General features: G+C 33.2%; 2 protein-coding genes across 5 annotated transcripts; one reads left to right on the top strand and one right to left on the bottom strand.

Annotated features, from left to right (window-relative positions):
• Nucleotides 1-1,448: 1,448 nt before the first annotated feature.
• LOC103492562 (protein THYLAKOID ASSEMBLY 8, chloroplastic-like) lies at nucleotides 1,449-10,256 on the bottom strand. Of its 4 annotated transcripts, none has more exons than XR_007822549.1 (8): nucleotides 9,843-10,255; nucleotides 8,821-9,641; nucleotides 8,369-8,492; nucleotides 7,917-8,095; nucleotides 7,130-7,279; nucleotides 6,754-6,940; nucleotides 2,370-5,364; nucleotides 1,642-1,963 (listed from the first exon to the last, which is right to left on the bottom strand). XR_007822549.1 is itself a non-coding variant. In XM_008452968.3 (2 exons), exons 1-2 carry the CDS (start codon nucleotides 10,179-10,181, stop codon nucleotides 9,231-9,233), a joined length of 750 nt encoding a protein of 249 aa, XP_008451190.1. In that variant the 5' UTR covers nucleotides 10,182-10,256; the 3' UTR covers nucleotides 8,584-9,230. The 4 variants fall into 4 exon arrangements, 1 of the variants encoding a protein (XP_008451190.1); XR_007822550.1 differs by having other exon boundaries at nucleotides 8,369-8,485; XR_007822568.1 differs by lacking the exon at nucleotides 8,821-9,641 and having other exon boundaries at nucleotides 1,449-1,963; nucleotides 9,843-9,992.
• On the top strand, nucleotides 7,142-8,702 carry LOC103492561 (expansin-A16). Its single transcript, XM_008452967.3, has 3 exons — nucleotides 7,142-7,321; nucleotides 7,826-8,144; nucleotides 8,229-8,702. The coding sequence occupies exons 1-3, from the start codon at nucleotides 7,186-7,188 to the stop codon at nucleotides 8,530-8,532; spliced, it is 759 nt and encodes a 252-aa protein (XP_008451189.1). The 5' UTR covers nucleotides 7,142-7,185; the 3' UTR covers nucleotides 8,533-8,702.
• Nucleotides 10,257-11,130: the final 874 nt, after the last annotated feature.

Here is an 11,130-nt window from a genome sequence, read left to right as displayed (position 1 = left end):
ATTTAAGGAAAGATCAATTTAATATATTTATATTAATTAAAACCTACTCTTATTTTAACCATAAGATTTAAGTTATATTTAAAATTTGATGGCTTGAAAAAATGTTATAATTTAGTATTCTAAAATTTTTATTTTAATATAAACTAAACGCTAACCCTTCACACCAAATAGACCATTCTAATTTAACCTTAAGGGTGCGTTTGGGGGAATGGTTGATTTATGGAAGGATTAGTGTTATGATAAACCTAGTTTTATCATTGTTTGGGGAAAGAGTTCAGAAATGTAGTTTTATGATAAGATGTGTTTAGGGAAAGAGTTATGATAGTGTTAAGAATAAGATGTGTTTGGGGAAAGGGTTATGTGGGAAGAGTTATGAAGATTTTATGATAAGATGTGTTTGGGGGAAGAGTTAGGAAAATTTATGATAAGATGTGTTTGGGGGAAGGGTTAGGTGGGTAGGTTTATGTGAAATTTATGATAAATTTTTTTTTGGGAAAAATGTTATATGGGTTAGGTTAATAATTTTTTTTTATGTAATATAATATTTTTTAAAGAAGATTGTAAATATGATAAAAAAAATTTTATTGCATACTTTTTTATGATTAACCCGTCTTATTGCAAATAATTTATTGTATGTGTAATGTTATTAAATTAATAAAGACAGTTGTCCAATTTAGAATTAATTTCTGAACATATTGTGAAAAACTTATTAAAATTCATTTTTTAGAAAGACAAACTAATTATTTTCTATTTGTAATCCACGATGTCCCCCTATTTTGAACATATATAATTACTTGGTAGTGTTATGATTTTTTTTAATTTTTTTTCAATTCATTTTATAAATGTAAAGAAAATTAATTGTATATTATTTATTCCGAAAGCGTCGAAATTTTGTTGTAACAGTTTACCTTACCTTCGCCAACATCCACGACCACTTTCACTTTTATTGAATTAGTAAATTAATACTATCAATTTCCCAACAATTTTTTTTACATATGTGTGCAATTTTTTCCAAGCCATTTTAAAAATATAAAAACGTAATATTGTGTATTTTTTATTTTATTTTCGAGTTCATCTTACATCAATTTGTTAGAAATGTAACACACATCGTACAAATCATACAAAACACTCGTAAACCGAATTGAAGATAGTGGAACATTACGAATTAAATTAGTTACAATGTACCACTTAAACGCCAATTTTTTTAAATTACTTATTTTAACCAAAAGAGTATATTATTGAATATGGTTGAATAACATAAATATTTTTTATAGCCAATTTCTACCAAGTATTTTGGACGTCCAATTAAATTTTTAAAAATAAAAATAGAAGTTTTTAGAACAATACTTTTACTCATTCACAACTAAACGATATGAGTTAAAATGTTTGAGTAAAGGTTGTTTAATTAATTGTATCTAGAGTTAAAATATTGTAGCACTTATGACCAATGAAAAATACATATAAATGACCAATATATGTGAATTTCTCATAAACAAAAAGGATGAAATGGAAACCCAACACCACACAATCCCAAGTTGTTAGCATACAAGAATCCTTCATTTAGTCTCTTCAAAGCTTCATCAGATCCAGCACAAAAGCAAAACAATGTTCTAGTTAGCTTCATGTAAAAGAAAACAAAAATGAACAGAACACAAAAAAATAAGTACATCTTCCTTATAAAATGGTTTAAAGATCAATTGGTACCAGGAGGTACATTGCCAGAGAGGGTATTGTTTCAAACATCATGAACTTCAAGCGAAGGCGCATCAGCGAGCCTTCAAGGAACGAAACCAAACAGATGATTGGAGCTCAAGTCTACTCTCACTAACAAGTCCAAACGTCCCAAGCTTGCAGAGATTGTACCAGTTAACTAATTAGATTGGAGAACAATAACATTGAGCTTCTTCAAAGATGAAAGCTGTGTAGGTATGCTTCCACTGAGCAGATTATAACAAAGAAAAAACTGAAAATGAAGAACAAAACAATGCATACATGAGAAAATAGAGTGAAACCCAAATCAAATAAATCACAAGCTTCCCATTAAATTCAAGAAACATCGGAACCTCTTGAAATCAAAAGGACTATACCACTCTAGATCAAAGAAAAACAAACACATTTTCAACAAAAATAAAAAAATTGAAGTTAATATCATGACTCATATGCAAAAAGAATCAGGGAAACAAGAAAAAGAATCATCCCTTGAACTTCTAATGGCACCCACAACTCATGCATATGTAAAAGTAAAAGCTGTGAAACTCCATTTCAAAGTCTCATAAGAACTTTAAACAAAACAGCAACCCCCAAAAACACTCGGATGAAAAACAAAAGTCTATGTGAAAATCAAAAGCTGAAGCAAAAGCAAAGCAAACCTTGCAAGCTCCCCATGTTTCCAATCTCAGAAGGAATCTCCTCAGAAAAATTATTAACATTCAAATACAAACCAGAAAGCAGAGTCAAGTTAGCAATCTCTCTAAGAATATCTTCAAACAACAAGTTGTAATGCAAATAAAGGTCTCTCAAATGCTTAAGCCCAGCAATGGCAGGGGAAAATGTCCTACAATCTCCTTTATTTTTCATCTGTAATAGAAAAATGCAGGGGCTATTTGAAACCTTTCCATAAAATAACCTGTTAATTTGTTTTAGAAACCACATTAAGACAACTTATTATGGTTAAACTTCCTATTCACTCCAAATTCATAAGAACATGATTTATTCTAAAGAATTTTAGAAAAATTGAGAGTAAATTGTGTCGAACCTTTGAGAAGTGGGGTTAACATTACAATGAAAAATTTGACCGACACTCGAATCGTTGCCATCAATCAGCTCCCCGAGACCCAAGTCACCTGCCTTCTCCTCATAAATCAGAATCGAAATCGAAATCGAAATCGAAGACCAAACCGCAACCAAAAGGAAGTGAAATCGGAATCGAAGGGAAATAGGGAGAAAGAAGAAGAAAAAGAAAGAAGAAAGAAGAAGTGAAATCGAAATCGAAGGGGAAGGAGGGATCAAATGGGAAACGGGTTTAATGAGATGGATTAACACGGGTTGAAGGAGAACCACGAGGGAGATAAATCGGCAGACAGAATGGAAGATTTTGAGGGCCCAACCCGTGTTATGGAAACCCTAAAACTAGGGCTTCCATAACCCTACGTCCAAACGGGGGTTAGGATTAACATAACCTAACCCCACAGTGTTAAACATCCTCCCAAACAGCCCCTAAAACTCTTCGGAAGAATTCAAAGCGTCGTCCATTAAAATGTCAGAAAGTTTAGAATCATATAGATTGAATTAAAACCAAAGTTCAAACTACGGAAATCAAAATTGGTTCTTCAATTTATTTTGTAAGAATAAATTGCAAATATAATAGGGAATAGTGCCACTAACTTAAATTTGCCTATTATCTCCATCCCAAGGAGAACAAAATGTGGGTAAATTAGAACTATAATAAATTTAAAAAAAAATCAAAATGAACTCGTAGTTATAAATACTATTAACTTACGGATATTCATTGGTGTGCTTAATGGTTATATAACCACATGTCAACACATTAGTCATCTAATCCTTATGTGCTTGCCTTGCCAAATTGACTGTAAAGTAACATTCGGTGGATTTGTAAAAAAAAACACAAATATTGGAGGGTTTTCCAAATTACTTGGATAAATGGAAAAATTTTGTTTATATTTCTTAATTTTCTTATTTATTTATTTAATATTATTTTTTCTTGATTCTCGTGCTTCAATTATGCCTTCTTTTTACAAAACTCATGGGGCATGTTTGGCCCACAGATTGGAGTGGAGTAAGCCCACTCCATATTTGGCTCAAGGATTGAGTTTGATTTGGGGATTAGGGCTAATCACTGTTCCTGCTCCTCCCAACTCAACAGCCACATTATTTTCTTTCCCTCCCAACTCTGCATCGATTCTTCTCTGTCTTCTCTCCCTGGCCAAACGATCTCTTCTCCACTCAACTCTACGCCTCTCCTTCTCCATCTTCCTCTCCTAGCTCATCGATCTTTTCCTTCTCTGAAACCCTTCGTCTCAGTCTCCTACTCCCTCGTTCGTTTTGCTTCATCGAATCCTTTCGAAGGTTTGTTGTTATTTTAATCTTATTTGAATTATTTTTCCTTTTTTCTGTTCGATTCAATATGTATATTTTCTTTCTCGAATAGATGATTCTTGGTGGTTTCAATAATCATTTAGCAAATCCAGAAATTGGGACCTCAAGTTCGGTTGCCGTGGAAATAGCTAAATTAACTATGAAATCCTCAAACTCAAATGTGAGAATAATCACGATGAATCTGAACCGTCAATTGCAAAACATAGCAACAGTATAATCGGAACTACAAATTTCAATTGAAGAAATTCCTTTGTATGATCTTTCCTTGGGCCTAATGGGGATTCTTGATTTGAACCTCTCTCTTTGGAAGATATTCTTCGAAAAGATTATACAAAATATTTGGTTGCTAGAGCTAGACAAAACAAGATTCAGAGCGGAAAAACAACAACAATGGAGCTCCTAAATTGCAATCTTAATTCCACTATTTTTTTTTCTTTTTTTCTTTTATCAATTTTATGTTACTACTGCTCATTGATGAGCAATGTTTTGGATTTTGTGTCACATATTTTAGTTTATATATGGTGAAAAGATAAAAAGAATAGTTTCAAATTTCGTGTTTTATAAATTTTCTTAAATTTTCTTTCACTAATACGTATGAAATGTGTATGGTTGTTTGTAAATAAGATGGATAGATGTTTTGATTTTGATTTGAATGTTAATGTTTACTTAAATTATAGATTTTAACCATTTGAATGAAATATGGAGAGAACAGTCTTAAAATGTAAAAACAAATTAATATGAGAAAGAAATAAATAGCAATGCCCTTTTTCACTAATAAATTCTATTTATATTTTTTATTAACAGAATAAAAATTATATTAATTATTAGTGTAAGATTTGTGTTCTTGTACAAAAAGAAAAGTATTTGCGAAATTAGAAAATGCACTTGTTTGCTAAAATCAAATTAGTTAATTATAGAATGAAAAATAAATAAATAAGTTGTATTTGATGATCGTAGATAAATAACTTTTGAAGAATAAAGATGAACTATTGAAAAAAACAAATATGTGTATTGCAAAAAAAAATAGTGAAAAAAAAAATCACTTTTGATATAATTTAGATTATAATAATCTGCAATACAAACACAGATTATAGTAACTCAATTACAGTGATTTGCATCCCAAACATATATTATAATAATCTATATCTTAAATACAAACTATTATAACTCACAGACTATAATAACCACATATTATAATAAACCACTCCAAGCTCTAAACGCCCCCATTTGTGTTTTTCCTTTAGTCTTCTTTAACTCATAAAACATATAAGAAGAATATTAACTATTAGTACCAAAAAAAAAAAAAATACTATAAGAACATCGTGGACTTATATTGAGAGTAAAAAACATCGAAATTATCAACCTAAATCACTTCTATAAATTTCTCATCTCACATAGATATAATGAAATTGAAATCTCAAATACAATCTCTATAAAAACAGAAGTTTTCTTCTTCCTTTATTAGAATAGAGAGATGCATTTATCTTTGACAAAGATGCCGATGGTTGATAGTGAACTAAAACGTAACTTTTATTAAATTTATTCAACTTTATATCAATTATCATTTGCAATTCTAAAAATAAATATGTGCCTAAATAGTAAAACAAAAAAGAAACCTTAAAAAGAAAGAGAGAGAAAAAAAAAAAAGAAAAAAAAAAGAGAGAGAGTTCATCTTTATACAACAATGGTGGAAAGAAGAGATGAAACATCGCGAAGGTTTTGCCAATTAATGGCAAGCTAAGCTTGTTTTGGCAATTTTTGCTATCCAAACCTTATAAATTAACCTTAGCTCTATTGTATCAAATTTGGTACATTTCTTCCCTACAGTACAATCATGACTTTGGATAAAAAAAAACTGAACAACTTTTGAAATTATCAATTCCGGTACGTCATATATTTGTTTACATATTAACATGATATTGAGATTATATTTTACTTTGGCCAACTAAATTACCTTAATGTTTTCAGTCTATGTCAGAAAGTTTAGAAAACAGAAAGAGGAAGAAAATAAATTAATGTTCAAATACGTAAAAGACTTATGGGTTATTTGTAAAACTTAACCAATCCATGAAACCCAATAGAAAGTAACCAAATCAAAGATGATAACAACTGTACGTAATTCACAAAAACCAAAATTTTTTAGTCAATTGAACACAACTAATTACATGGCAAAGTACGTTGTATGGTGAATATAAATAAAATGTGATATTTTGTTATTATAGAATTATTTGATTTTTTCTGTAACTTTTAAAATATTTTCCGTAATAATACCAATAATAATTAATAATAATAACCCTCCAGCACCGTTTCCCGCCAAGAGAAGGTTCCATCTCTAAGGACCCCATCCACTAATATTTTCTTTTCTTTTCTTTTTTCTTTTTATTATGTATTTGTTTTTAAGAAACATCCACTACCCTTTTTTCTCGTGAAAAGATGAGCCATAAAACCAAAAGACACCTCCTTTTAAAACTCCATTTGGGTCCAATATCCAACAATCAAAACCAAAATACCCCACTTTCTGAGTTCTGCCTTCTTAATATCATTATTTAGTGCTTCCATCCTTCTCTTTCTATTCTTCTATTTCAAGGGATCTTAAAAGTTGATTTAATATACAAAGTAAGAGAGAAAAACACATACCTGTTTCTTATGGATGGATTTCCTCTCTGCATCTGCCGCCATTGACATAGAGCCTCAACCTCTTCCCACATTGATAATGGCTAAAATGAAAGCCTCCAAATTTGCTTCTTTGAGCCCCCCAATTATCGGCAAACTAAGAAGAATAGTTCTTTGCCTCGTTAAAAGCGCCACCAATGTGAACAAAGGGCTATAAAAATTGGAGATTTGTCAAAGTTTATTCTCTTTTTTATTTTTCAGAATAGTGTTCCAGCAATCAAAGAGGCTTGCGCTCTTCCTTGCTATCATTTCAGCGAGAAATTAGGGGAATACTGAAAAAGAAGGCAGAGAGGGGCTTTTCTTAAGGGGGAAAAAAATCAAATTTCTAAAGGAAATATACCTCATTTTGAGTACATACACAGCACAGGCTTCTTCGAGGCCTTGTATTCTTCTGAAATGGCTGGTTTTGTAGCTATGATAGTCTACTATTTGGTCCTTCTTCAAACATTTGATATCTTTGCGGCTAAGGATGAAGAATGGAAATCTGGTACTGCAACATACTCCAAAGAAACAGATGGGTCAATTGTTACGGGTACTGTTTTCCTTCTGTTCGCGAAATTACATTCATGTTTAAACATGGTGCTTTTCTGGGTTTGAAGAAGCTTATTTTTCTAGTTGTTATTTGAGTATTCAAGAGTTGCCGTACTGCTCACTGGCTGTGCGGGTTCTGTTAAAGGAATCTCTCCCCACCTTCAAAAGTTGGAAACTGGAAAATGGGTCGGCTTAGGGCATGTTTAGGAGTGGTTTCAAAATTGTTAAAAACATTTTTTTACATGCTCAAAGTCAATATGAACATGCTTTTGATAATTCAAAATCAATTATATGATGTGAAAATTGTGAATAAAAGTGTAACATTGAACATTAATTGATTTGAATGATTAAGTGTATATTTTAGCGTGATTTCGAAATGATTAAAATCACTTTTGCCATTCTCAAAATCACTTGAAAAATTTCAAATATGCACGAGACATGACATGTAACCAAAAGGGAGGGAAATTGGTATTTCAATTGCTTTTTTGTATCACTAATGTTGCAGAAGGTGCTTGTGGTTACGGAGACCTACATAAGATAAATTATGGAAAATACAGCGCTGGACTGAGTAGCATGTTGTTTAATAGAGGAAGTACCTGTGGGGCCTGCTATGAGCTTAGATGTGTTGATCACATCTTGTGGTGCTTGCAAGGAAGCCCGACTGTCATTCTAACAGCCACCGACTTCTGTCCTCCCAATTACGGCTTGTCTTCCGATTATGGCGGGTGGTGTAATTTTCCCAAGGAGCACTTTGAGATGTCAGAGGCAGCATTTGCTGAAATAGCAGAGAAAAAAGCAGATATTGTGCCAGTTCAATATAGGAGGTAAAAATCAAACTAAATGCATATAGATTCAAACAGTTTGTCGTCCTAAGCTAAGTGGACAAAGCTTGTTTAATATTTGTGTAGGGTGAGGTGTGACAGAAGTGGTGGAATGAGATTCACAGTTAGTGGGAATTCTCGTTTCTTTCAAGTTCTGATTACAAATGTTGGAATGGATGGAGAATTGGTGGCAGTGAAAGTAAAAGGATCAAGAACGGGATGGATACCATTGGCAAGGAACTGGGGACAGAACTGGCAAAGCAATGTCAATCTTCACGGACAACCTCTCTCTTTTGAAGTTACCTCCAGCAGTGGAAGAGCACTTACTTCCTACAGCGTTGCACCTGTAAACTGGCAGTATGGGCAGACATTTGAAGGGAAACAATTTTGAAACCTTTATGCAACTAAGGAATCAGAATCAAAATCTTAGGCCCATAGAATATAACTAGGAACTTGAACTTAAGTATACTGGCATGTTAAATCTCATGATGGGTAAAACACACATCAGAATCAGGCTGCACAAAATTAGCAGTCTCGTAGTAGAGCCCACATAATTTTCATCTTTACTATACATGTTTTTACAGAAGCTATGTACCAATCCCTAACTGGGTTCGTTCCTCATATGTTATACATATAATTCGGCACTCTTGCGAGGAAAAAGAGATCATGTACCATTCACCTTGGATTAAGACTTATATTCTAGTATTTCCCCTTTTATTTGTCTCATGCTCACCATACAGGAGCTGAAGTATGTTGCAAGATGATCGGCTTTTCTCTGCACAGACCAGTGAATCAGTGACACTGCCAAGCAGGCATGGGAATAAAGAATGAGGAGAGTAAACTGATACAACTCGTCCAACATTCATGAGATCACTAGTATCAATTTTTCCATGACTGAAAAGTTATCACATAGATTCTCTGCAAAGCATGGGTTGACTTAAGCCAGTGTACAGTTAAGCTCATATCTAGGGGAAGTTTCTGAGTCTTTTCAGGTTTCTTCAAAGGAAATGCTAATGAACTCCATCTTTCTTGACACAACTTCATCTGTATATGCCTTCCATTCCATAATTTGACTCCTGATTCTGCAGCTCAGTGTATAGATATGGCTGTAGCTCCCTCTTCTGCTTCCTCCAAAAACTCGAGTGATTCACCATAAAGCTTTTGTGCATCCTGTTTCACAGTTCTTAAATCAACTGCCTCTCCCTTTAATTCCAATCCTTTTATTACAATCCTGAAAGAAGCCTTATTTGGCTCACAACCTACTTCCTTCATCAAATAATACGACTCCATCGCCAGTTTACCTAAATTATGACCAACCAATGCCTTCAAAAGAGCGTTAAACCCGTCAATTTCAGGTGCTAAATCAGTCTCTGCTTTCATGTACGAAAGAATAATTTGTACTCGTTCGAACAATCCATTGCTAGCCAATACTGTAATAATATCAGCATACAGCGAGACCTGAGGCTTGTACCAGTGTTCATTTCTAACATCTTCGAAAACCTAAGACTCGTGAATCGAAAGTACAGTAATACAGAATATCAGCGAGAAATATTGAAGGAACCACAATCAGCAAAAATTAATATCTAGCCATTGCTGTGGATAACTCTAAAAATGGATACCGATCGTGCAATATTGAATAATTTCGATAACTAATCAATCGACGATGCAGATAAACATAAGAATTGAGTGCAGAGGAATCACCTTAAGAGCCAAAGAACACTCGTTCTGGCGAAGGAGCTCGCGAAGAACAGCCAACATATCAAACTTCAATAAGCGCCTAATTTTGGAATCATACACTCGGTCCAATTGTTGTAAATCTTTCTTTGTTCGCTTCAACGATTGCACCGCTTGAATTGCTTCGATGCTGAGGTTCCTCCCCTTCTGCAGTGGCTTCCGGTTTTCACTTCCGCCTCTCATTGTCACTCTCGGATATCCCTCCGCCCTACCTAGCTGCAGGCAGCATGGTTTTCGGACAGAGCTTGGTAACTTGAGCGGAGGACTGAGAATCGTCGGGGACGGAAGAGTTAGTAAGAAACTCATCGTTCGTTATCTGTCTCCCTGTCCGGCGAAAGTCCCTCCCGCCCCTGTTCTTCATCCACGATTTTTCTGTCTATCCTAATGGGATATTAATAAAGGTAAGTAATCAGTCCTTTTCAAATTAAGTAATAAAAATAAAAGTTAAGGAAATGGTAAAAGATAAATTCATACAAAATCAAATCTTAAGTGGAGTGAATTTTGTGAATTTTGGGATGGTTTTATATGGACTGTAAATATTTTATTCAATTTTTTTTTTTATTTTTGAAAAAATACTAAATATTATTTATAAATATTAACATATTATGATTTAGATACCTTTGGTTCGAGAGGGAAGCATATGGGTTTCTCCTTTAATTAGAAGGAGGAAATGTAGGATATCTATTCTCTAACAACGGTGATTTGAACAAAAAGTTTATTCATGCAGCATTCGTTAACGATGATATTGACACCATTCCTTACATTCAACGAGTATATTGTGATGATAAAACTATATGGATTTCTCTTTAAACCCTAAACCCTAAATCAAATTCAACTTCTTTGTTTCGTGGAAATCCCTTTGAAAGACTGAATTTCATCCTAGGGCGAATATTTGTTGTTGGGTAATTATACAAAACATTTTTCCTACCAAATTTAATATTGAATATATGGGTCCATTCTGATCTTTTGGTGTATGTTTTGGAGGAATCAAGTGGAAATTGCAAAATGCACGTCATGTGGGAGTGTTTGATTGCTAGAGGGGTTTGATCGAGATTTATCCCAACTTATTGTTGATGTGCTTTGGAATCATATGCTCAATGGAACTATTAAAATTACTTTTAAATTTTAATCATGTGACCATTGTGAACCTGAATAAAATCGTAATCATAAGATAACATATTTGGGAAGCTTTAGAGGCAACATGCTGACACTAAGACAATTTGCGATTTCATAGCCAAATACATATTTCAGGCTC

Source organism: Cucumis melo, chromosome 1 (genome assembly GCF_025177605.1).
Source record: "Cucumis melo cultivar AY chromosome 1, USDA_Cmelo_AY_1.0, whole genome shotgun sequence".
NCBI lineage: Eukaryota > Viridiplantae > Streptophyta > Magnoliopsida > Cucurbitales > Cucurbitaceae > Cucumis > Cucumis melo.
Note: the sequence above shows the minus strand (reverse complement) of the source record. Positions and strands in the feature narration are given on the sequence as shown.